This window comes from Amborella trichopoda, chromosome 6 (assembly GCF_054954075.1).
Source record: "Amborella trichopoda isolate Santa Cruz 75 chromosome 6, AtrichopodaSantaCruz75HAP2 v2.0, whole genome shotgun sequence".
In the NCBI taxonomy this organism is placed as follows: Eukaryota; Viridiplantae; Streptophyta; class Magnoliopsida; order Amborellales; family Amborellaceae; genus Amborella; species Amborella trichopoda.
Genome location: NC_142341.1, coordinates 10,142,509 through 10,170,496, shown reverse-complemented (window position 1 = coordinate 10,170,496; position 27,988 = coordinate 10,142,509). Strand labels below are relative to the sequence as shown.

Here is a 27,988-nt window from a genome sequence, read left to right as displayed (position 1 = left end):
TCGAGTCACCACCATCCGATGGCATGGGATCGACGGTCTTCGTTCAATCTCAATCAGGAAAGCTAATTCGGCCAAGCTCTTCAATGGAACCCTTATGCTCTCACAAGAGCTTTAGGATCAATCCCCCCTTATGCTCTTACAAGAGCTTTAGGATCAATCCCCAAAATATTGCTTCAAAAAAAAAAAACTCATTCACTATTTTTCCCAACCCTAGGCTTAGATCAAGTTTGAGACAGAGATGTGGTTTATCTCTAAGCTTAAATCATATTAGAGAGATCTGGTTTATCTCTAGGTGGGGCATGCCCTTTTATTGGGCTAAGAGAGAGAAGAGGTATTTGCTAGAGAGGGATGAGAGAAGTAAAAGAGGCGTGCCCCTTATGAAGAGAGAGATGAGAGAGGTGGAGTGTGATTAGAGTGAAGGGAGATTACCTTTTTTTATAGAGAATCGGGTTAGGGTATCCATTGCTTGCCTCACAAGATTGAATCTGAATCGTCGATCAAGGGTGACTTGTGGGGTGAGAGATCTGAGCCATTCATTCCATAGATGAGCCATCAATATTACGGAATGTGCTGAACCATTATCCTCGTTCCTTTGACCATTATCGCATCAATAAAAATTAATCAATAAAATATTACGCTCTATCCAATATATATATATTCATAAGCCTTATAGGCCTTCTAAAATATTTTATTTAAATCTCTTAAAGATAATACATTTGATCAACTCAAACCAATTTGAGATAAACTATCAACAAATCCCATAAAGAGGTGGTGTGCCGCCCAATATAGGGACTCATGGGCCCCACCTTCAAGAATATGATGGGTTCACATGCACAATGAGCCTCCATAAAATTATATATATATTAAATAAATAAAAATTTAGAATATTATTTGAATCTTTAAATCATTAAAAATCAATATCTTTAATTTTATAAACCCATATATTATAAATAAAATATCCAGGGGTTTACAAAAATTCAAATAATAATTCTAAAATAATATATGTCATAAAAGAAATATAATTAAATTAATTTAATGGGAAAATTATCCATATGGTCAAGGTACTAAATCAATAATGGGGCACTCTACCTTCAACGGTAGACTATTGACCACACTTTCTTTATCATGCCGACCCAGCGTTGCCCATGACCTACAGTCTAAGCAAGGGCTCATTAGCGGGTCACTAAAGTCTGGTCGATGAGCCAAGGGGCCGCAATCTTAGTATGTAGATTTCAAGATCTCCTCTAGAGATGAGTCAAGGTTACCTAAACCTGATGCGACTGCAACTCTAAGTCGCATAGGGGTATCTCTCGCACATGCATACGCTTCACCCCTAAAAGGTGGCTTGCTTGTTTTCTCGAATGGTTTATCAATATGCAATCAAAATCTATCCTCTACAATGAAGAAAGATGAAGAGTATTTTAAATAATATCTTTTTTTGTATCTCCTCCATTGAAATCAATTCTCTACTTAGTTAACAGTTCTCAAAGAGTATTATGAATAATATCTTTTTTGTATCTATTCTCCATTGAAATCAATTCTCTACTTAGATAACAGTTCTCAAAAAAGAAATCAATTCTCTATCTACGTCTAGTTGCACTTTTTCTTGTTTTTTGACAATACATGTAGAGATCAGAGATCCATAGTCCACTTTTTCTTGTTTTTTTGACAATACATGGTCACGACTAGTTTCACTTCATACTAAGCTTCTAGTTGATCAGAGAGAGCTCATCACCATCCAATGAAGTCATTCATTCAAACAGACATATTCTGTTTCAAATCCAATGAAGAAAGGATGAAGAGTATTATAAATAATATCTTTTTTGCATCTCTTCTCCATCAAAATCTATTCTCTACAATGAAGAAAAGATGAAGAGTATTTTAAATAATATCTTTTTTTGTATCTCCTCCATTGAAATCAATTCTCTACTTAGTTAACAGTTCTCAAAGAGTATTATGAATAATATCTTTTTTGTATCTATTCTTGAAATCAATTCTCTACTTAGATAATAATTCTCAAAAAAGAAATCAATTCTCTATCTACGTCTAGTTGCACTTTTTCTTGTTTTTTGACAATACATGTAGAGATCAGAGATCCATAGTCCACTTTTTCTTGTTTTTTTGACAATACACGGTTACGACTAGTTTCACTTCATACTAAGCTTCTAGTTGATCAGAGAGAGAAAACAACTCATTGTGAATGTTGATGCTTTCTTATTACTCATTGTGATTTTTAATGCTCTTTCTCTCAAGAACGTAAATATGAGTTCTTCAGAATGAAAATTTTGAAGTGAGGTGCGGACGCAAATCGTAACAATCCATCGAGATGGCAGAGAAAGAACGTGCCCTTCTCACTGCTTGCCACCAAGCCTAGGGCTTTGGCAACTGAAACGGGGTTGCCGTTACTTAAAAGAGAATAAGTAGCTCTGTGGGTTTTATATAAAGAGAGGGGATGTAAAAAGGCAGGTGCTCAATGTGGGTGTGGCAGAAGGATTTCAGGGGAACTCAGAATCTCAAGAAGAGAGTGGTGGATAGAATATTCATGGGAACTCAGAGTCTAGAGAGAGGGGCTTAGGATGTGAGCTGGGGCCTCTCTCCCTGCTGGTTGGAAATGACCATGAAGTAAGCAGATTTGAGATTTAAAGAATTTGCAGAAAATGAACGTTGAGGACTCACGACTTGCATCATTTTAGAACCAGGCGATGACCCGTATAGCCCATCTTGATGGATGTCCATTGGCCCTGAACCGGTTCTGGGATGGCACGTCTTTCGTGGCCGTTTCCCCTTAATCCCCCCCCCCCCCCCCCACCCTCCCTTTACTGTTTCTTTCTTTCTATTTTTTTTTTAATTTTGTTTAATATTTTTCTTACAGTTCCCTTAAATCCCCACCCAAAAACTTATTTATTTTTAAATTTTTTGGATCACCGATCTAGACCCAATCTAGATCGCTGAGCCAATAATTTGACTCATATTTGTTCGTAAATAACTTGCCCCATCAATCGAGAGTTAAAACATATATATGTATATTTGGCCTTTTTACTTTAACTACGGAAAATTATTTCATGCGGGCTGGACCACATTTCTATAATATGCGGTCCCAAGGTATAAAACATCCATTTTAAAGATGACTACAAATATGTGGTCCATTTAAAAACAAATGAAACTAACGGTCCAATGTTTTCTTAATAGAATTATTATTTTAAAATTTTAAAATCTATTAATTTTTTCATATTTATGATCTCCATGTTAGCGATTTCAAAAATAGACTACATGGGCTCATAGAAACTGTGTACCTCTATTATTTCTAGAGCAATTTGAATCCTAGATATGATCAAAATGAGTTCCCCTCCAAAAATGAATCTAGACTATTCATTTTGTGAATTTCAAGATCTTAGCCTTTATTAACTCAAAATCATTTTTTATTTTTTAACGTTGTTCATCTAATGATAATAAAGCAATCCAAGAAAATTGGAAATGAAAATATCCTTCTAAGGCCTAGATCTAAGCATCTCACCAAAATGAACGGCCTATGTTAATTGGGCTAAAAAAATACTTTCTAGAATGTGTTTTCAATTTTTCTTTTTTTGTAATTGTTCATTAAAATGAAAAGAGTGTATGCTTCAAAATTTGGATCAAACAAATGGCCATAAAATGGTTTTTTAATGTTGTTGCATCATAATACTATGCAACGGTTGCATGAACTCATTGCTCTTCTTTCTAATATTGTATAAAAGCTTCTTAACAACATTTACAAAAAACATATCGATAACCCAGATTGGCCACCCTGAATATTGACATTAATTTTGATACATTACTTTTACAGAAGTTTTGATACATTACTTTTTGACATTAATTTTGATGCATTACTTTTACATAAGTTTTGATACTTAATTTGTGATTTTTAGTAAAGAAACGAGGGAGAAAGTGATTTTTGTACTTTGATACTAATTTTGTGGTACCATTTATAATTTTTGTGCTTGGTTCTTCTCTCAAACACACGATACACCTTCCATCTCTAACGTGCACACAAAAACACATTGGACAACTCTCTCATACATACATATACACATACAACTATACAAATAATCCCACACATAATATTTTTTAATTCAGAACGGTTTTCCAAAAATGTTTTGGGTAATTCAATGGGGATGACGAGCCCCTGCCTGTGGTAAATCAGTAGGGATTTGGCCATTACCCTTTGGTGAGAATAGAGTCAAAGACCTTACCATGGAGCTCGATGATACTACCGCCAAATAACAGTTTTCCAAATGGCCATCCAAGTCAACGATTTGAAAGAGGAAATATTTGTCAAAGTTAGGGGAACATGCCTAAATCCCATGCCCCTACTTAATGATAATAATCATCCCTTGAATCTTACTAGTTGATTTTCCATATATAAGAGCCGAATTTTATTGTTTCCCTTGTAGTCCCCAATCCTCGGCGAAATAACGAAAACTTGGCTCAATTTTATAGATATTTCATGAGGAAGAAGTTTATATAGAGCCAAGGCCCTGAACAATCAAATTAGAGACCACCTCAAAATTTTCATTAGAAGATGTTTTGATGCTCAAATATCCTCAAATTTATCATCTCGACATCAAGATGCACGGACATGAGAGAAAATGGATTTCAAGTTTTAGAAATAGTGCATCCTGTAACTTATTTTTGAATTGTCAGTTTTCAAGATTTTCAAGTTTTCATAGATCTGCTCGATCTACACTATTTTGAACCTTTTAATTTTATAATTAAAGATAAAAGAGTAATGATCTAATGCAACGGTTGTATCATATTAAAGATGAAAGAGCAATATATTTTAGGGAAAAGTTTATATAGAGCCTAGGCTCTAAACAATCAAATTAGTGCCTACCTCAAAAATTTCACTAAAAGAGGTTGTTTTGATGCCCAAATATCCTCAAATTGATCATCTCGACATAAAAATGGATGGACTTGAGAAAAAAAAAGATTTCAAGTTTGGAAATAGTGCATTTTGTAACGCATTTTTGGACCATCAATTTTTAAGTTATACAAGTTTTCATAGATTTCCTCATTTTTGAAGTTTTAAATTTTATAATTAAATATGAGTTTTGGAAATAGTGTATTTTGTAACGCATTTTTGGACCATCAATTTTTAAGTTATACAAGTTTTCATAGATTTCCTCATTTTTGAAGATTTAAATTTTATAATTAAAGATGAGTTTTGGACATAGTGCATTTTGTAACGCATTTTTGGACCATCAATTTTTAAGTTATACAAGTTTTCATAGATTTCTTCATTTTTGAAGTTTTAAATTTTATAATTAAAGATGAAATTATATTTTAAGGCTAGTCAAAGATTTCCAGTATTGAAACCACATTTCTTGACACTATTTGAAAGTGGGCTCTAATTTAATTGTTTAGAGCCCCGGTTTTATACAAACCGCACCCTATATTTTAAGGCTATCACAAAATATTTCCAGTATTGGAATAACATTTCTCGACACTATCTGAAGGTGTGCTTTACTTTGATTGTTTAGAGCCTCGACTCTGTACAAACCTTGATTGTTTAGAGCCTCGGCTCTGTACAAACCGCACCCCTTTCATAATAGAAACCCACTTGCATACATTGTTGGGTGCAAAAACATAAATTAAGAAGAAGAAAATAATCTCGCATCGAGGGAGAAGAAAAGTTACAGTAGAGTAAGGCCCTATATAAAATAAGGGCACAGTAGAGTAAGGCCCTATATAAAATAAGGGCTATGAGCATTATGGAATGGCGTGGTCTGCTTATTGTGGTTGTGGTGGGCCCTGTAAATATTCAAATAAATTTTGGAAGAATAGTAATAAAGAATAAAAAAAAAATAAAGAGGTGGGGTGGGCCAAATAATACTCGTTTTAAGAAGTCGGTCTAGACAATTTGTTACAAAATGCATTATTTTTAAACAAACAACTTGATATAAAATGATATTATTTTGTAACTTTGTAACATTATTTTTAAACTACTTATTACAAAATATATTATTTTGTAACTTAAAGTTCTTTTTTTCGAAACACTTTTTTCTATTGGATTTTTGAGGTGCATCTTAGTTCTATGAAGGTTGCAGCCTTGCATAAACATGGGTTATTTGAATGAAGATTAGTCAAGATTTTAAAAATGGGGCGGATTCAACCCAAGAGTTATCAAGACCGTCCCACTTCCTTTAAAATACTAAAAACCGGGCATTTCCTGACAAAACCGGTTCCTTTAAAATACTAAGAACTAGGCAGTTCCCAACAAAACCCACTGATTCTATCAGGAAACAAAACCATCATAACTTCCGAACTGTTTGGTTCCTATGAATTTTTTTTATGGGTGCGGTTTCTATAAGGCTGCAACCTTAAACAATCCAATTAAGACGCACCTCCAAATCTTATCATGACATATAATTTTGATGAGGATTATCTGAAAATCTATTTTCATATCTAATTATAAAATTTTAAACTCCAAAAATGGTTAAAACCAAGTAGATCTCTAAACATATGAAAATCTAAAATGGACGGTTCAGATAATGTGTTGCAAGATGTACTATTTTTGGGACTCAAAATCTCTTTTTTTTTCGTATTCATACATCTCGATGTCAAGATGATTAGGTAGAGGGTTTTTCAACAATAAAACAACGTTTTTCGATGGAGTTTTGAGGTGCATCTTTAATTCTACATTTTAAAGTTGCAACCTTATATAAACCTTTTCTTTTTTTATTTTCTATATTTTTTTAATTCTTTAGAGTTTTTTGCCCCACATGTTTTTGTGGATGGCCCCACACCCAACCCATAAAAAGGAGCAACCGCCAACTAAGTTGAGAAAACTGGCCCTTGCCCTTCTTTTGTAATTATTGGCCTCCCAAAACTTAAGCAGGATTAAGAAAGATTTTTGCTATCAAATGGGTGGAGGAATAATTGGCTCTATTTCTTCTGTCCAAACGGGACCATAATTTTCTTTTCCACAATAAAAGGTGGTGTGCGATGATCAAGTTAAAGAAGCATTTCAAGTGAGATTTCGTGGTCTCAAGTTTGAATGAATTTGTTATAGTGAATTCGCTACTACTACGGTTGCCCAAAATAGTGGATGTTGCACAATGGATCCTTCCCGTTTAAAGAAACGTGTGTTTTTTCGAGTTTAGTGATGGCTTCTTTCCAATCTTTTAAAATCCGAATTGGTCGGGCGAACTGGTCATTTGAAAACTAGTTCGGATCAGCGACCCACCCTATTTTTCGAGTGACCATAGGTTCATAAAGAAAAAAAAAATTGAAAAAAAAAAGTAAAAATAAAATAATAATGAAAGTATAAAGTGTGGGAACTGGATGATGTAGTGGGTCCGGATCACCCAGTGCCTAATAGGATAACTTATTCTTTGACATAAAATGATAAGCCAGCTTATATTGGACCAGTTACCAGTAGTTGCTGGGAGCTGGTTCGTCCTATTTCCCAAACCAGATCCCCAATCCAGATAGGCGGGTTTTCAAACCATGTCGTTCTTTTCGTGCTCCCTCTGTGCAGGTGATAATTGAGAATGAAATTGGCATGCATGTTGCCTAAAATCCTCATTTTGAGTATATAAAACATAGGGATATATGTCAAAATACTTTTCAACCATTTAACATATTTACCCTTTTTCCACCATTCGAACTCATAATTATGTGCATCTTGACAGGCATTTTGAAATTAAATCAAAACATATGGTTAAAATATTAAATAATCAATACCTTATGTATATTTAAATATATTTCCCTAAAATATATTTAAATAGGTTCTAGGAAACCTTCAATAGAATGATAGAATGAGAAGAAAAACAAGGTGTTTCCTAGTAATCACCATTCTCCTTCAACCTTATGTTGTCTAGAGTAGTGAATTTCTTCTTGAGAACTCTCATTACCTCCATTATGTATAGTGAATACTCCTTTGATGGGCAAAGAGGCAGGCACCCAGCAGATGATAAAACAAACGAAATTCCTATCCCCAAGAGGAAACACATGGAGGAGGAGAGAGATTGGGGAAGTAGGAAAGAAGGCATAAGATTTAGGTCTACCAGATGGGTGATTTCCTAGAGACCCAAGTAGAAAACAAATTTTTCTGATAATCTTTTTAAACCTAACACATGGTAAAATAATTTCAACGGTAATTTCCTTTTGTTAGGGAAATGATATTATGTCATCTTGTTATTATAATATAATGCACTTCTAGAAAACCATATGCAGAGCCCAATTACCTAAATTTGGAATCGTACCTATAAATATAGCTATTGTTTGCCATGTATTGCACGAAGCATGTTATGTTTTATTTTTATTTATTTTTGGTGAGAAAAGCATGTTGTGCTTTATATTTTAGAAGATTTCATGACTGAAATTCTGCACAAGTATGGCCATCACGACTAAATTGTTGGCCCAAAAATATTGGATCTTTAAGATTTTCGAAAGTAAATAGAGTTATATTAACATGCAAATTGAATTTTGAACTCAATCAGAAATATCCACAAACATATGACATGCAACTCTTATATAAATACCCATAAAAAGTTGTTGTAAATTATATGGAACTCAAGAGGATGTACAAATATCATTAACTTTGTTAGCCACTTAAGAATCTCAACCAAAAATCAATTGCAACAATTGCGAAAATCTTCTAAGCAATCCCAATAGAATTTTCAACAAGCATGTATCATAAAAAACTATCATAAATCATTCTAACAATTAAGAATCTCAACCAAAAATCAATTGCAACAATTGATAAAATCTTCTAAGCAATCCCAATAAAATTTCCAATAAGCATGTATCATAAAAAACCTATTATAAATCGTTACAACAATATAAGATAATGCTCAATACCTTTTCCCTCACTCATACAATATTTTTCAACCTTCTTGTAGTATTTCTAGATGCAAAAGATGAAAAAAAAAGTCAGAACAAACTCACCAAATTCATATGAATTTGCAGACGTAGTTTGATAGCTTTTCTAAAGAATGTGGTTGAAAATGAGATTTCCAGCAAATCTATCCACACATATGATGACTTTCTTTATCTCGCTAGTGTCCTCCGAAAAGCATCGGACACTCACACAGTGATACATACATCACCAAAAGAAATCTCTATCACATGAAAAGGTGAATAACCATCAATACATCGAATCATGCTATGATCCCATAAGGATCCTCAAACTGTCCAAACTAGCCATTGCAAAGTGGAAAACGATGTCTATACGACATGCCAACTAGAGGTCATGATCAGTGAGTCATGCCAAATACAACTGCCCAATTTGACCATCATAATGCGGATAACATAATCAAAAGACTACTAGTTGGAGGTCATGTTCAACTGTCTAGATATCCAAGCTAGCCATCATAGTGCGGAAACACAGAGTCAAAAGACTACTAGCTAGAAGTCATACTCAATGAGTCATGCCAAGTATAATTGTCCAGTCTAGTCTCACAATGTGGAAAACATAGTTAAACGACTGCTAGTTGGCGGTGATTCGTGATACTTATCTCTTCGAAATATTTTGCCACATACGAACCATTAAATATCTGAAGATATAACCTAACTACACTCGGAGGGCGCTTACACATGCCACACAGGCGTCATCGCCACAAATGCGGATATGTCACACAGACGTCATTACCACAAAGGTGGATATGCCACACAGGCATCATCGCCACAAAGGCGAATATGCCACAAAGGCAAAGGATAATCACATAACATTCTACATGCTCAACAGTTACGCCATTAAAACTATCATAGAAAGTAGAGATGCTTATTTCTTTTAGGATGAATAAATGCCAAAGGGAAAACAACATAACATTATAGAATTAGAAGAAGAAGAAATGAGACAACCTAGTGATTCCTGTGAGAACCCTAGCAATGTTAACCGTATTCCTATTATGGTAGAGCCTAGGAAAAGTACTAATAAAAATAAAAGACCTACTTACTTGGATGACTAAGTATAATGTAGAACTAGATGATGAATCCATAAGCTTTAAAGAGGCCATAAGTTCATTTGATGCATCCAATTGGATGGAGGCAATGCAAGATGAATATAACTCATTAATGAAGATTGGGACATGGACCTTAGTAGACCTATCAGAAGGCTGTAGAGCCATTAGTTGTAAATGGATCTATACTAAGAAACTGAATTCAGATGAAACAATTGATAGGTATAAAGCTTGACTGCTTGCTAGGGGTTTTACCCAAGTAGAAGGGGCAGATTATAAAGAAATTTTCTCCCCTGTTCCTAGAAAGTCATCCATTAGGATTATACTAGCAATAGCAAACTCTTATAACTTCGACATACATCAAATAGATGTAAAGACAACATTCTTCAATAGTGAATTAGAGGAAGAGATTTTTATGAGGCAACCCGAGGGATTCGAATTTAAAGAACAAGAAGGCAAAGTGTACAAGTTAAAGAAATCTCTTTATGGACTTAAAGAATCCTCAAGACCATGGTATTTAAAGTTCGATGAGGCACTAAAGAACTCCGGCTTTAGTGCTGACTATTGTGTATACATCTGAAATAGTGGGGGTAGTCATCTCATTTTAGTGTTATATGCAGATGACATTATCATTACAAGTGGTGATCCTAAGGTTATTAAAGATACCAAAGAGTAATTTTATCTTCACAATTTGTATGAAATACTTAAGAGAACTAGAGCAGGCTCTTGACATGCAAATTACAAGAGATAATAAGAGAAGATTACTAAAAATACTGAAAAAGTTTAGAATAGATGAATCTAAACCAATAGGAACCATATATGAGAAATAATGTAAACTATTCAAGGACATGTGTCCTAAGACTAATAAGGAAAACGCGATTATGGAAAAGATCCCTTATGCACAAGCAGTAGGATCATTAAACTATTTGATGAGCTACACATGCCTTGACATAGTATATGCAGTGGGGGTTGCTAGCCATTATATGAGTAACCCATAAACACTTCTTGAGCTCATGTGGATTACAATGTTCTTAGTGCACCTAGCTTGATTGACCAATTTTTTTGTTTGTAGTCTTTTCATGAAAGTGCATTATTTAATGCTATGTTTTCATGCATTGAATTATGTAATGGCTTTCATATTTTGGATCACTACTAGCCCGTGGTTCATGCTTTACCCCTCTTATCGTGTTGAAAACTATTAGCAATTAGCTATATTTGAGTACAAAAACTAGGAACAGGAAGTACACCCAAGATACATGAAGAGTGTTATTGGTCCATACTAAACAATGGATAATAGAGATGAACCACTCTTCTACTTCGGTCTGTCAGTGTTTGCTAGGGTAACAAAATGACTTGTCCCACTCTACATTCTTAGGTATGGATAGTGGAGATACCATATAGCATACTGCTAATATGATACAAGCACCACAGTACCCAATCTCATAATAAACAGATCTTACTCATCCGATCCCATAATAAAAAGATCTCACTCGTCCATAAAATGAAGTGTCGATATACTGCTAACAAAAGCTTCGTAAAAATGAGGGAAATTACATACGGACCGAATAAAAATTATAGGATTACACCTTGGTTTATATTTTATAAATTTTATGGTGAGGTCTTCTTTTTTTTTGTATTTTTTATTTTTCTCAATTTTACCCTTGTTTTTATGCTTCAACTACCGAACCACTTTGTTTTTTAATTTTTTTACCACTTATGGAACTGAGGGATAAAATATTGAACTGCCCTATTTTTTGGGGTGGTTAAATAATGGCAACTCAGACCACCCAACAGTCTAATATATTCTTCCTATGGAGCGTTATGATATTCCAATAATTAGACTAGTACACTTAAATCAAATAAAGAAAAGAGCCGAAGTATGAGCCATCTCATGTTTCAATTACTAGACGACCCCAAAATTGGGGTTCTAATATCTTATCCATCGGACCATCCCACAAATTCCAAAAGAGAGAGAGAGATTTGTATAAGATGCCCTTATACATTACAAGTAAGACGTGCATCTAAATTTTGCCAGTAGCTTCAGTGTCAAAAACCTTACGTTGTCTTGACAATCCATGATCAACCCTAATCATGAAATAAAATATAAAAAATGGTGCAGATCGAGCACATCTATAAATATTTGAAATTTTTGAAAATAGACCGTCCAGATAATTTGTTATAAAATATATATTTTTTAGGACTTGAAATTCTTTTTTTTTTCATTATATTCCTACATCTTAAAGTTCGGATGATCGATTAGAACGTTTTGGAACTTCGAAATACTCTTGGATTTTTTAGGTACATGAGGTTGCGACCTTGTATAATCTTTTTCCATGTATTATATATCATTAGCTATGATAATTGAATATCTTATTTGAATGAAGATTAGTTGTAAACCATCTTTTGTATTTTGGGAAGGTATACTATGATACATTTGTTAATGTAATAGTCATGATTTGAAAATCGCCAAGTCGGGGTTGAATTTGCCGAATCCGACCTGGGAATCATTTGGACCATCCTGGTTCCCTTAAAATATTGAGAACTGAATGGTTCTCGACAGTTGTTGCAAAGTCCTGGGCATCAAGACCATCACCATGACTGAGCGAGAAGTAGGGTTAGGAGGATGACATCTTATACTAACATGACTCAAACCAAGTGGTAGGCACCCGCCATTAGTAGCAAGATGGTGAAGAAAGGCCACAGGGAGAAGCCTATATAAATAAGGTAAGTGTCAAGAAAAAGAGAGTAGAAAGCCATTGATGGGGTAGATAAAGAAAGGTGGTTGAGAGAGATTTTGGTATAAAGGGAGAGTATAGAGGATAATTGGCGTAGAGAGATTATTTGGGATATGCTAGAGAGAGATTATTTGGGATAAAGCTAGGGAGAGAGAACGTATGGGGTCTTGGCTAAAAGAGAAGGCGATACTTGACTCTCAAACATGGTCGAGAGAACTAAATGACGCAATATTTTCCTAATGGAGAGATTGCATCCTACAATATCCAACCCATTGCTGAATTTTCTAATTTACTGACTTTGGGCCTTTATTTAAATATTTACACATACAGTTTTGAATTACCAAACAAGGTTTGTGTCTTTCAGTATTCAAAATTTTCTAAATTTGTTTACAATGCAATTTCCAAATAAAATTATCCCCAATCTAACACTACAAACTAATTAATTTAAAAGAGTAAAGGAATCGTGGGAGATCAGTCAAATTATGATCTACGGGTTGATCTACCCAGGTGTGCAGATCTTCCCTTGGACCATAGGTAGAACAAGAGAGGAAAATGTATATTGTGTGTAACAAGATAGGAAATTGCACATTATATAATTGTATTACTATTATATATGCAATGAAAGAGCCACCATAAGAAATAAATGTGGGGCACAATTATCTTCTCAAAAGTTCTGTTCTCTCTCTAGAATTCTTTATGGTATCAAAGCAATATCAATCCTCTCAACCCTCCACCTTGAGGCCGTTCCTCTCGAAAGTAAGTCTCTCTCTAGTTTCACCCTTGGTCGTCTTGAGTATTTCCAGTCTTCCATATTTATTAATTTCTAGCTTATTACTTGCATACAGTCTTTCGTATTTATCATCTCTACCTAACATCTTCTTTATCACCATTTCATATGAGATAGGCATTGAATCACCTCTTTCGTATTTTCACATTTCCGTCTTTATTATCTCTACCTATCTCCTAAACTTCGCCTTTCCTTAAACCTTCCTCACGGTCCATCTTAATACCCTTCACTTATATTCATTGTTATCAAAGACTTGCAAAGCAAGTCTTGATTACATGACTTTCAATCTCTTACAAAGCCTATCACCTTTTTTCTTACTCTACCTCTCTCTCTCCAGCAATATTTTGTTTTAATCTTTAGTTTTTTTTTTTTTTTTTCAAAACCCTATGACCTTGCATCTAACGTCCAAGTATCTCCCTTACCGTCCTCATCTCACGTCTCTTAACCTTCACATACAACCTAAATTCACTCTCTCATACCCTCTATCATCAACTACCTCTTATCCTAATGGATGGCTCATCCTCATCAAATAAGTATCCTTATACCTCCACCCTTAATATAGGAAATTTTGTGTCCATTACATTGACACAAAATAATTATCTATTATGGAAAATTCAAATGCTCTCCCTACACCAAGTCAAAAGATTTCATCTCCAGATGGTAAGAATGAAATCGAAAACCCATACTACAAATCATGGCTAAAGTCCGACCGGCTTCTTAAAGCTTGGATTATAACGACGTTATCAGAAGAGTATCTTCGCCTTATTGTTGGCCTCAGACTTATTGTTGGCCTCAGACTCTCAATGAAGAGTACACCATAATTGCAAAAAATTCGGGAAGACCTCTCTTCAATCTAAAATTTTTATTTATCTCTTCCTATAGATATTTCTCTCAAATAAATTTCATAAAAAACTAGACTCAGAATGGAAGTCTAAAAACTTAATGTGAGCCATAAAACATTCTGTTAAGAATATAAATAAAATTTTGACTTCTAAGTCATGGAAATATTTTTTGTTGCAGAAAACAACACTTGCGCACCCTTCAATAAATTTATCATATCTTTCAAATCACAAGGAATTTATTCATGAGACTCTTTTTGTTTGAAATTAAACTCAATTTTATGAGTCACAAAAAACTTTCAGCAAGAAATAAGGTCATATCATTGGTTGGAATAATCACAGAACTCAATTGACAGTTCCTGGATTTTGTAAGGTCAAAACTGGTACCCTTCATTCATGAGTCCATAACGCTCAATTCACAGGGGATCTCCCATTGAAATTTTGTAAGTAGATCCTACTCTCAGAGACACACAAAATCACTGAAGTATGCAATAGAGAAATACATCATTATCTTCTTCATATAACTGCTCCAAAATAGCACAAAATACCCATTCTGCATAGTGTCTTTCTCGAGGTGTTGAATATTTGAATAATTCTTAATCGATGTGTATTGCTTGGCCACAAAAATTATTTGCTTTCTCATATCTCATTTCTAAACTTGATCTCAACTCAGTAATGTGAAAAGATATCTAAGGGCATCTAATATCAACCTTGCTCTAATAGTAATAAAAGAAAGGCTAATGTGATCTTGGAGGGGACATTTTTTTTTTCTCACCCTTTTTCTTTTCTTCTCTTTTGGCAAAGATCACATACAAGTACCCTTATTACAACAACTCTTGCTTCAAAGAAAATAAAAACTTACAAATCCAAGATCTTAAAAACTTTGATGTCACTGAACCAATTTTCTTTAATCAAAGAAAATAACCATAAATTTTATGCTTGAGAATATAATGACTATACACTTAAAATATGCAAGAAACAAAAGAGGATGCCGGAGATTACCTCAATTAGGTTTATTACACCTCACATCGAGTCACCACCATCCGATGGCATGGGATCGACGGTCTTCGTTCAATCTCAATCATGAAAGCTAATTCGGCCAAGCTCTTCAATGGAACCCTTATGCTCTCACAAGAGCTTTAGGATCAATCCCCCCTTATGCTCTTACAAGAGCTTTAGGATCAATCCCCAAAATATTGCTTCAAAAAAAAACGCTCATTCACTATTTTTCCCAACCCTAGGCTTAGATCAAGTTTGAGACAGAGATGTGGTTTATCTCTAAGTTTAAATCATATTAGAGAGATATGGTTTATCTCTAGGTGGGGCATGCCCTTTTATTGGGCTAAGAGAGAGAAGAGGTATTTGCTAGAGAGGGATGAGAGAAGTAAAAGAGGCGTGCCCCTTATGAAGAGAGAGATGAGAGAGGTGGAGTGTGATTAGAGTGAAGGGAGATTACCTTTTTTTATAAAGAATCGGGTTAGGGTATCCATTGCTTGCCTCACAAGATTGAATCTGAATCGTCGATCAAGGGTGACTTGTGGGGTGAGAGATCTGAGCCATTCATTCCATAGATGAGTCATCAATATTACGGAATGTGCTGAACCATTATCCTCGTTCCTTTGACCATTATCGCATCAATAAAAATTAATCAATAAAATATTACGCTCTATCCAATATATATATATTCATAAGCCTTATAGGCCTTCTAAAATATTTTATTTAAATCTCTTAAAGATAATACAATTGATCAACTCAAACCAATTTGAGATAAACTATCAACAAATCCCATAAAGAGGTGGTGTGCCGCCCAATATAGGGACTCATGGGCCCCACCTTCAAGAATATGGTGGGTTCACATGCACAATGAGCCTCCATAAAATTATATATATATAAAAATAAAAAAAAAATTTAGAATATTATTTGAATCTTTAAATCATTAAAAATCAATATCTTTAATTTTATAAACCCATATATTATAAATAAAATATCCAGGTGTTTACAAAAATTCAAATAATAATTCTAAAATAATATATGTCATAAAAGAAATATAATTAAATTAATTTAATGGGAAAATTATCCATATGGTCAAGGTACTAAATCAATAATGGGGCACTCTACCTTCAACGGTAGACTATAGACCACACTTTCTTTATCATGCCGACCCAGCGTTGCTCATGACCTACAGTCTAAGCAAGGGCTCATTAGCGGGTCACTAAAGTCTGGTTGATGAGCCAAGGGGCCGCAATCTTAGTATGTGGATTTCAAGATCTCCTCTAGAGATGAGTCAAGGTTACCTAAACCTGATGCGACTGCAACTCTATGTCGCATAGGAGTATCTCTCGCACATGCATATGCTTCACCCCTAAAAGGTGGCTTGCTTGTTTTCCCGAATGGTTTATCAATATGCAAGCCGTGTGATGGTACATGAATGAGGCTTTGGCTCCCATCTCTGTATACCACCATCACACACAAGGGTCACACAGTCCCTCGGCTCACTCATCCAGGCATATACTCCTACCTCATCAAGGGATGGCTCATTAGAACTCTTTTCGATTAATTCTCTTATACCTAGGTAACATGGGTTTTTTCCAACCGACTGGCTTAGACCGTCAAGCACAGTCCGGTATCTGCAAACATTGTTTGTATGGTATGGTCCATGAAGGACCATACTCCCACTGAGTTTATGATGTCTCCTCACAATCACTCATAAGGCCTTTAAAGGCCACATAAGCCCAACAAGTTATAGAGGTGGCATACCGTCCGAGCTCGAGAACCTATCAGAGCTTGTGAGGTTAGATATGGCAAACTGCGCCCTCTCTGGTTTGATTCCACTAGAGCTTAGAAAGTTGCAGAAGCTCGACACCCTATTTTTGCAGGTTAATGGCCTTTTTTGGTCTGATTATGCTTGAGCTTGGAAGCTTGAAGAGCTGGAAATTCATGGATATGACCAATAACATGCTTGATGAACAAATCCTTGTGGAGTTTTCGGAGCTCAAGAACCTAACCCTATTGAATCTCTTCCAAAATTGGCTTCACGACTCAATTCCTGATTTTGTTGGGGATTTGCGTGAGCTCCAGATCCTTCAGTTGTGGGAGAACATTTTATAGGAAGTGTTCCTCAACAACTTGGAATGAATGGTAATCTCATTCTTTTGGATATCTCATCAAACTAGCTCATTAGTTCAATTCCACCTCACCTCAGCTTTGCTATGGTGGAAAGCTTACCACTCTCATAACCCTGAACAACTTCATGTTCGGTCCGATACCAGAGTCCCCTGGTGAATGTGTTTCTCTGGCTAGAATAGTCCCTTGGTGAATATGTTTCTCTCTCTAGAATTATAATGGGAATGTGTTTCTCTCTCTAAAATTATAATGGGAGAGAATTACTTTATTGTTTTGATCTTGAAAGGTTTTCTCTCTGTCCCAAATCTTATTCAAGTCGAACTCCAAGGTAATTATCTCACTAGAGATTTGTCATATTTAAATAGCACCTCTAAAAATTTATTACAAAGGGTTTGTCTTTTTAAGAATTGTTTGGGCCAGAAAAAAAGGGTCAAAGTAGGTAAAGTTGATCAAGATGGTTAGAATATTACATAGAATGTTTATGCCCCTAATATATATTTGAAACCTTGGGTCCATTGAGAAAAGAAACCTTAAATACAGGGTATAAAGATATTTTCCCTAAAATAAATGAGGCCCATATGTGAAGCAATGTGAGGCTTTATAGCTACACGTGCCAACAACCTACACTTACCATAAAATACATAATATTGCACCTACCCTTTCCATATACATTGATTATAATATACACCTTTCATACTAGCCTCGTAGACAACATACATTGTTGTTCACATATAGATGATGGACATAGCGGATTTTCATACATGAAATATTAAATTGATTTCAATTTACGATATACTAACAAATGGGATTCCAACTCCAAGTTTAAGTGCATGATAAAATTATCATTAGGAAAATTGTTTCATACAGGTTGGACCGCAATTTACAATATGCAGTCCCAAGGTATAAAGCATCCATCAAATCCATCTTAAAGATGGATGCAAAGTGGTGGTCCATCTAAAAACAATTGAAACTAATGGTCTAAATGTTTTCTTGATAAAACTATTATTTTTAATATTTTAAATTTATTTATTTTTTTATATTCATGTTCTTCAGATTAGAGATTACATGTCCTTAAAAATTAAGTCCAAAGCTCCATTTTAAAAATAGATTTTTAAGAGGTGACTCATTTCTACGTGGACTCGTTAAAAGTAGCGAGTTTGAGTGGGGCTACTATTTTTTAACCTCCTCATAGATCCAACTTTTGCTTTTCATCTCAACATTTTTTTATCATCAACGGGCATAAAAACTGTAATACTTTAGGCCCGATTTGGATGTCAAAAAAATAAATATTCACATTGAAAAAAAATGTTATTCTTTTTCCTCCTCAATTGAGAAACATTATCGTTTTATTTTATTATATTGGTAGATTTGTTTGGATGTCTATTAAAATATGAAAAGAAAATTTTATTTGCCAGATATGTCTGTTTGGATGCGTTGCAGTAAATTCCAAATTCATATTTTTTCTTTATTTTTCTCATTACATAAAAAAAAGTTTTGACCAGTGATCTCTATAGAGCAGTCGAAAATGGCAGAAAAATAACTCTAAATATGAAATTTAAAGAAATTGATAAGAAATCCCAAACCCAATTTACACAATTTAAGAACTTAATTATAGTGATTCATCTCTCTCTAGATCTGCAGTTTATTCCTATAAATGTACAAGACAGAGAGAATGAGAAGAACTTAGAAAGCAGGAGCAGGGAGAATTATTAGAGAGAGTAACTTGATGGATGGGAAAAAGAGGTGAGACATCCTTTACAAATCTTCCTCTGCAGATGTTTTGATGTTATAAAACATCTACCTTTGCATACTCAGAAAACCACTCCATTAAATTTAGATAGAGAAACTCTATGTTACATAAAAAAAGTCCACTCTTAAGACCCAAAGAATCACGGTTCCTAGATATATCGAGCCACCCTGAATTTCTAGCGAGAGTAAGAGAATGGAATCTAAGAGTACAACCGCTGTCCAACAACCCTGTCGACACGCCAGAGAGAGCTCTGTGAAAGTAGGGGTGCGGCTTTCTAGAGAGAAAATAATAAATTAGAAAAATAAAAATAACGGTCGGAAACTGGTTACACGATAAAACTCTTTGTTCAATCACCAATCATCTGTTTATAGAAAGGCATTTTCCTTTTAAATAAAACTTAAATAATAATAATAAAAGGGATTGTATACAATGAGACTATTTACCTTTGATACAAAGAGGTCACAATTACTTACAACCATAGGTTAGATGCGTCCCAAAATTTGAGATTTTTTTTTAAAGTTCGAGATTGGTTAATAGAATAAATGCAACCATCAAAGTTTATATCCTATGGTCAAGATTAATTGTGATCACCTTGTACCAAAGATAAATGGTCTCATTGTGTATTTTTCTATAATAAAAAAACCTCACAAAAAATAAACTCTCTTTCTCTCTCTCTCTCCAACAATTTTCTCTCTCCATCTATCACTCTAAACCTTAGGTAAAACCCATCAATTATAGAAAGCTCTTGTCCATCTCAATGCACTTCTTAGTCCATTTCTTTTTTTCTTTTCCCTTTTGTGATGGTTATCAACCCATTAACAAATAACAACCAACTATTATGCACTTTAAATCTCTATAACTAAAGTCTCTTAGGTACTACTATTTTACCCCTTAAGTATCTACCATTAAAAAGACAAGAATAATCATAAAGAAAACAAAAACACTCAACATATTTTCCAAAATTTATAAATTTAAAATTTTAAAATTTTAAAAATAAAAAAACCCTTTTTTTATTTGCATCATAAAAATACCTAAACTTCCGGTTTTGAGTATCGGAAGTTTGATGTACCACCTTTTTCATTTTTGCTTTTGTTGCCAAGTAAAAATTTTCGATTTTAAGAATTTTAAGCTTTATGGAAAAAAAAAATTGAGGCAAGACTTTTGGTGGTGAAGTTTTTTTTGCTCAAGTGAAAACGTCATATTTTGGTAATTATTTGGATTTTGAGAATTCGAAGTTTTTCTTTATTTTTTGAGAAGATTTTTTTAGAGGCAAAATTATTTTGACAATTAAACATTTCGGATTTTGATAATCCAAAGTTTGTATTTAGATGAATTTATTTTTTCAAGTGATTTTAAGAATCCAAAGTTTTTAATTTTTTTGAGTCATATAGAAATATTGTAAAAAGAAACTAAGTTGAAAACTTTGTATTCTCAAAATCCAAAGTTACCGCATTTTGAGAAAATTAAAATTTGCACAAATTAGGTATAAACGTAATATTTCTATCTTGTGGGTTATAAATGTAATATTTTTTGTTGGTATAAATGTAATATTTCTTGCAGGCGATTTTTGTAATACTGAAAACATCTTACTAGGGATTTTGGTAAGGGTGCGGTTTGTGTAGAGCCTATGCTATAAACAATCAAATTGGAGCTTACCTTCAAATAGTATTGAGAAATATGGTTTTAATATGAAAGATCTTTATGATAGCTTTAAAATATATTTTCATATTTATTTATAAAGTTTGAAGCTTAAAAAAATAGCATCGATCGATAGATTTATGAACACTTGAAAATTATAAAAATTGACGATAAAAAAAACCATTACAAAATATATTATTTTTAAAAGTTGAAATTCGTTTTTTTCTTAATTTTCATACATCTTGATGATGTTGAGATGATCAATTTGAAAATATTTGAGCATCAAAACATCTTTTAGCGAGAGTTTTGAGGTAGGCTCAAATATGATTGGTTAGAGCCTCGGCTCTATATAAACTTCGCCCTTTTGGTAATAGTGGAACCGTGGCCCGCTTTCGAACCCAATTCTCTTTCTTTTTTGAACGGACCTTTGAAACCCTATCTCTCTCTCGCGTTCCGCCCGTACCCGTTTTCTCATACGGCAAAACCCTCTTCAACGGCATTGTTCATCTTCCTCACTCGCGTTAAGAAAAAGGTGAACTGTTTTTACGAACCCCGATAACCCTAGTTCCTCTTTTGAGAAGCAGTTAGCAGAGTCCTCGTCCCCCATTGAGAAACAGTTCACAGAGAGCCCTCTCTACGCCCTCTCTCACACTGCTCACACGGATATTTACTAAGAGCTCGAAAAATCTATTGTTGGGGGAATCATCAGTAGGTCGAGCTCCATTGTTCCTGGGCTTTTTCGAGTCACCGACCTCCCACCCTCCACCCTCCATTAATAGGTTTTTTTATTTCTATATACCTAATTCTCTTGCTCGAAAAATTAGGGTTTCTCTGTGCGAAGATCTTCTAAGATCGTGTGATATTGGTTGTTATTCATTTTTTTAGTGGTAAAAATGCTCGATTTGGTTTATCATCTGTGGGAGAAATTCTAGGTTGCCCATAATATGGAATCATAGGGTTTCCTTATTTGTTTGTATTATTCCGTTTTTCTGTGTTTATTTGTTATTCATTTGATTTTGTGGGTTCCTTCTCCATGGTCCTGCTTTTTGTAAAAGTCCCAATTGTAAATTGTCTCTAGGGTTACATCTAACCTTCTTCCATCGATCCCTCTTCACTGCTCTTTCTCTCCCTCTCCCTCTCTCTACCAAGTTTCTTTCTCTCTCTACCAAGTTTCTTTCTCTCTCTACCAGCTTTAACATGTATAGTTCCCTTTCTTAGAGAAATTTCCTTGCCCAGTTCTCTTATTTCATCTCGTTCACTTGCTGCTCACTCGAGGTTGCCTGGTTAATTGCTCTTATCAGAGTTATGATGGAGGTGAATGGATTGCATTCTAGTGAAATTGAGCAAAACAATTGCTTTTCAGTAGGTGAAGGTCTTCGTATCCACAACAGTCTAACAGGCAATAAAGATCTCTTTGTTACTAGGGATGGATCGAAGTTAGGTGAGTGTTCTCGCTGCTAAAGTTCTTGCGGATATCGATTATTTCTCTTGATAATAGTTTTTAATTTATTTACAGGTATTACGTGGTTCAATTGTAACTTCTATCATGTTTTTCTATCAAAATTGAAAAATTAAATAGACTTCTCCCCCCTCCCTTTCCTTTTCATCTGTGTATGCATCAGTGTCTTCCAAAAAACGCTGGGGCACCTAGGCAGCCTGACATAAGGCCGCCGTAAGCGGGAATAAAATAAAAAGTTGTTTTAGGGTCATGCAAAAAAGTAAAAAATATATATAGAGACATATTTTATTCCATAATTCCATGCATTTCAAATTAAAAAATCAAACTTTGAAGTTTAAAGTTCAAACCATGAGGAATTAGAGTATTATACCAATCTAAAAACTAAAATTTTGCACTAACTTTCATTGGTCGATCGCCAAACTTCCACCTTGACATGTTTTTTAATATCAAAATATTCTAAAAAAAAATCTAATCTGAATGGGTGATTTTTATATTCATTTCTCGTAACTTTGAGAAACCAATCTAATTTTTTATCTCTCTAAATATACTCTAATGGGGTTTAGGTTTGTTTGAAATGAACTTAACCACCACTTTTTTTTTTTTTTCATTGTAACTTTTTGATCTTATAATTGGCCCTTGAGGCCACCCAGGCCCCTGGACCGTGCTACTCAATCCGCCTTTTGGAACAATGCTATGCATCGAACTTTGCTTGCCTTATTTCTTTTGATGAATGAATCTTGTTTTGTTGATTTTACTCATAAAAAAAATCTAAAAAAAAAGATATTGTGTCCTTGATAGTTTCTCTTATCTATTTTTCGTTAAAAAGATTCATCTTCTTGTTTAGTTTTTTTTTTTGTGGCTTAATTTTGTCTTTATTTTCCAGTGACATGGTATATTTGTGGCCCAACTGTCTATGATTCATCACACTTAGGGCATGCTAGAACTTATGTTACTTTTGACATCATTCGCCGAATTCTCGAGGTACATGGCTTGATTGTAGTTAACTTCTAGAGAGGTTTCACTAACCATGAAACATGCCATTTTTGATGGGTTTTAGTTTATTTGAAATTGTTAGTTTAGTCTTGCATTGTACTATGCTATTTCTATTAGTGTTCTAAAAGGCGGACAGCCCAGTGCCAAGCCTTGGATGACTGCCTAGGGCTTGCCCCTATCCAGGAGTGGAAATGCTCCTTGTTGAGGGGCATTTTTGGTTTTTTTTTTGAATTAAAAAGGGGATAAGGGTCGGTTTTAGGTTCATTTGAAACCTAAACCCCATTAGAGCAGCCTATTTAGAGAGAGAAAAGCCTCTAAAAAATTAGTTTCTGGGCGTCCGACTTTTCTTTCTAATGGGCCTATTTTACAGATTCCCCATTAGAACCTATTTTATACGGTACAACTTTTCTTTCTATTGGTCTACCTAGGTTCTGGGCGTTTGCCTAAGCGTTGGTCGGCCTGGCCCCCCCGGCCGCCTAGGCATCGCCCAACGCTTTTTGAAACATTGATTTTTATATAGTTTTTCTATATCAGATCTTACATAGCTTATTCTTTGACAGAGGTACTTTGACTATGGTGTGATCTATGTAATGAATGTGACCGATGTTGATGACAAAATTATAAACAAGGCTCGTCGGAATTATTTGTTGGAGAAGTATGTTTCTCAAACATATGAAGTACAGAAGGTTTGAGAGTTTGTTTCATTGAATTTTTGGCAATTAATATTGTTTAATTTGTGTATCATGCTTGATTTATTTATCATCATTGTGTTATATTAAAATTTGCAATGACAGAGCTGTTTAATTTTGCTTCTAATTATGCATTAGCATTCAAGACAACCTTCTCTCACTGTTGTGCTGATGTGATTGGTGTGCTTTTGTTTTCACAATAGGTCATTAGTGACTTGAGGGATGCATTCCAGGAGGAGAAATCATCACAAGACCAAAAGGTTGCTGGTTACTAAACACTTGCAAGAGATAACAATTGCAATTCATTATTATATTTTGGAGGACTTGGGTTATCTCATGTTAGCATATAGGTTGGAACATTATGACTTCATGTACAAATCCAATTCAATCATACCATGCTTCATTTGTTTTGTTAGAATTCCTTTGAGATACTTTGTTTCATATCATCATCATCATCATCCTGCTCGTCCTCCTCCAAGCCTTATCCGTACTATTTGGGATCAACTATCATGAAAAATGTGGCAAAGTTTTACCCTGGCTGCCCTACCTAACACAACCCTCCTCCTTTATCCGGGCTTGGGATTGGCTTGATCGGGTTGGGACGGGCCATGGTGGAGATAGTTTGTTTTATATAAGAGTATCAATGGTCAAAATAGGAATATACAAAGCTTGTTTTTTCTTCTTTAAATTCATGCTACAAAGTGTTTTTTTTGCCCGAGGGGCTTACATAGTTATGACTTGTAACCTTCATTTTTGTTTTGGGAGTTAGACCTACAACTTCTATGAACATTATTTCGTCAACAAAAGTTCTTAGTTGTTTTGACGATGCATTTGCTCTTATACTCTCCAAACATGCCTTCAAAACAGTTTTTTAATGTTCACTAGAGGTATCCTAGAAACATTATTATTGTATAGCCTCAAGGACTTGAGATCATTAATGTCTTGATGGACATTTTATTTCCTAATTAACCATTTTGCTTTTCTTTTTTATGTTTTAGTATTCTCTGTCAGTGTATTGGAACTCTCAATGTTGTATTTTCAAGATGTTAACATTCGCTTGCGGATGACATTGCGTAGCACTTTGGTGTGAAGCATAATGGAACACCTTTTTTTGTTTTGGAGCGGAAGGTACATGGCACACAAACAGAGGATAGCCTACTATTGCATCACTAAAGGTGTGCATTCGGTCAGGCAGGTGAGGAATCTTGGGGCTTTGGGAAGGATCTATGGGATAAGGAAATAGTATTCATAGAGTGGGTTCCTGTTAGTTTGGAGTCAATCTTTATTCTGCACATGTTTTGTAGCAGCTCATGGACAAGGGTACCCTCATCTGTGAAGAAGATTAATTTCATTTTTCATCTCTTTTCAATGGAAGAACCTAACCATAGAAAACCCTGAATTGCACAGGTGACTTTGCAACAATTCGTTGGAAAAATTGTGTCGTCCAAAGCGTCAGAAAGTCATCTATTAAACCCCGAATCTTTGATGGTAATGGCTTTATTGATCATAATATGAATTTCGAGGGTTTATAGGTTTTTCCTTCTATAATTCGGGAATTACAGTTTCAGCTCTTGAAATCTAGGGCCAATCTGGACATCTTTGGATGGAGGTTATCAAGCACAAATACTATTTTGGTGGTGACCTTTGGACCCCTGAATGCAAGACTAGAGGGCATATTTCAGGTTTTTGGAGGTCCGCCCTTCGAAGCCAGAACTCTTTCCTCGAACAAGTTCAATTCTGGCATAAGGAGGGGACAAGGGTCAAATTCTGGATTGATACCTTGTGTGGTCATGCCCCTTTTAAAGAGCAACACTCTAACCTTTTTCTTTTAGCCTTGGATGCTCTGGAGGTGCAAAAGAGGTATGACTGGTTGTCAACCAGTTCAAACTCCATAAATTATAAAGAGTCTAAGCACACGTCTTAACACTAGTTTTGTTGAGGATGACACAAACTCCCGAGGTGTTGTAGGCAGCTTGATGTATGCTATGGCAAACATAGTCTATTCAATTCAGTAGGCTTGATGAGCAGATTCTTGTGTAATCCAGATAGGTAGGCAGTTAAGCGGATATTGACGTACATCGCAGGTACACAGGACCTTTGTTTGTGCTACCAACGACAGGACAGGCGACTTATGCAGCCGTACCATTGGAGATGTAAAGAACAGGAGTACTATGGTTATTAATGTAAAAAAGAGTGAAGGTTATTGTCCAAGTGGGAGCGAAAATTTTAGCGCCTCTGGTTCTGCCAGGACCTGGACGCCTTTATTTAGGAGAGCCCTCTTTGACCATGAGCTCGAAGACTTTAATTCTCTGGCCGCAAGACTTCACACTGTTTTCCTTCATTTGGAGCTGATAGGATAATTTGGGCCCTCAAGCCTCGGGCAAATTCTTAGTCTCCTTTCTTTTGTACAATCATTTCCTACTCTAATCCCTTTGGCCCCAATTTAGCCTTAGCCTCAAAAGCTTGGAATCCCTTCATCCCACCTAGAATACAAGTGCTTGTATGGATTGCACTCCATGAGAGATTGCTAACAGTTGATCAGTTTAAAGAAGAGGAGTACAACTTCCCAACATGTGCGCTTTGTGTTTGGAGGATGAAGAATCTAATAAACATTTACTTCTCCATTGTGAGTTCTCTAGAGCAGAATGGAAAAGAATTTTGTAATTGTTTGAATGGGCACCCCAAGCTCAATCCTCCACTTGTTCCAAGCTAATCTCTTCACACCATGGCCCAAGATAGGTAGATTCCTAAGGAAAGCATCAATCTTAGCAACTATTTGGGTACTATGGATAGAGGGAAACAACAAAATTTTCAAGCTAGAGAGTTCCATGGCTGATCAGTTAGTGGAGAAAATAAAAAACCTAGTGGCTTTCTGGGCTACCAATCACAAGCTATTTAGGAGTTCCTCATTCACTGATTTCCACAGTAACTAGCCCGACCTAATGCAGTGAGCCCAACCAAGAATCTTGAGGGAATTTTTGTGGAGACCTCATGAATAGGGAGCTATTAAGCTCAACTTTGACAGTTGCTCCCTTGGCAACCCAGGACCGTGAGGTATAGGGGGTCTCTTTCGTGTAAGTGATGGCTGTAATTGTTGTCCTTCTCCCGACCTATTGAAGTAGCGGACACCACTCTTGCTAAGGCTCTTACCCTCTTGGAGGGCCTTCGCAAGTTTGTTCCTTCATGGAGTCACGATCTGGTAGTTGAAGGAGACACTAAGAATATCATCTCTTGGGCATCTAATCGCTCATTGTGGCGTTGGTGTCTCGACAACATTTTCGAACAGATATTGCATTTAACCAGGAGTTACAATATTGCTTGGTGCCACGCTTATAGAGAAGCCAATTTAGAGGCTAATTTTTTGGCAAAGGATGGGGCATGTTCCAACTCCCTTTTGGGGAGCTAGTTTTTGTGGCCACCTTATCTCCTCAAGCGCTCTGAATTGTCTATCCATTTTGTACATTTTTTTGACCCTTTTAGGCTTGTATAGAGTGATCCTTGTGGGTCACCATACATCTTGAATTTCTTGTAATCTTTTACTACTTAGTAATGCAATTACAGTGAATTTCTCTCAAAAAAAAAAAAACTAGGGCCTCTGCTTTAAATTCTTGCAGAGGATTAGTTCTTTAGACATTTGGACTAGGGCAAGAAATCTTTGGGGTGTTTTTTTCCCAATAATGTTTTTGAGGATCCTATTAATGGTCAGTTAGGGCTTTTAGTCAGTTAAATTACAGGAAGAAATTAACCAATTGCTTCTATATAATGTCTAGAAGTATCAAAACAATGATTAGTTATGGATATGAGTCCAACCCTCACAGGAAGAAGACGAATGATGATGGTGGGTTTTTGATTAATTTGAGGGCTTCTTTGAGAACATATTTGTCTGTGAGGCTGGACGATGCAATCATCGTTTTGTAAGAAAAAAGCTATTTGCTGCCTTGCCCAGTGTTTCAAAAAGTGCTAGGCAGCACCTAGGCGGTCGGGGGCGTCCAAGCCGCCCAATGCCTAGGCGGGCTCTCAGAACCTGGGCGGCC

At 35.3% G+C, this 27,988-nt stretch overlaps 1 protein-coding gene across 18 annotated transcripts in view; it reads left to right on the top strand.

The window, feature by feature from the left end:
- Nucleotides 1-21,194: 21,194 nt before the first annotated feature.
- Nucleotides 21,195-27,988, top strand: part of LOC18438052 (uncharacterized) — a 69,023-nt gene continuing 62,229 nt past the window's right edge. For 5 of the 18 annotated variants that reach the window (XR_016057699.1, XM_088869659.1, XM_088869660.1 and 2 more), the window contains exons 1-5: nt 21,332-21,592; nt 22,115-22,254; nt 23,156-23,253; nt 23,826-23,951; nt 24,158-24,214. Coding sequence is in view for 11 of the 18 variants with exons in the window: in XM_088869659.1 (XP_088725785.1) it covers nt 22,119-22,254; nt 23,156-23,253; nt 23,826-23,951; nt 24,158-24,214 (417 nt within the window). In the remaining 7 variants the exon portion in view is untranslated. Of the gene's footprint in view, nt 21,593-22,114; nt 22,255-23,155; nt 23,254-23,825; nt 23,952-24,157; nt 24,305-27,988 lie in introns of all 18 variants that reach the window. The other 13 variants (XR_016057701.1, XM_088869664.1, XM_088869661.1 and 10 more) reach the window with 8 other exon arrangements.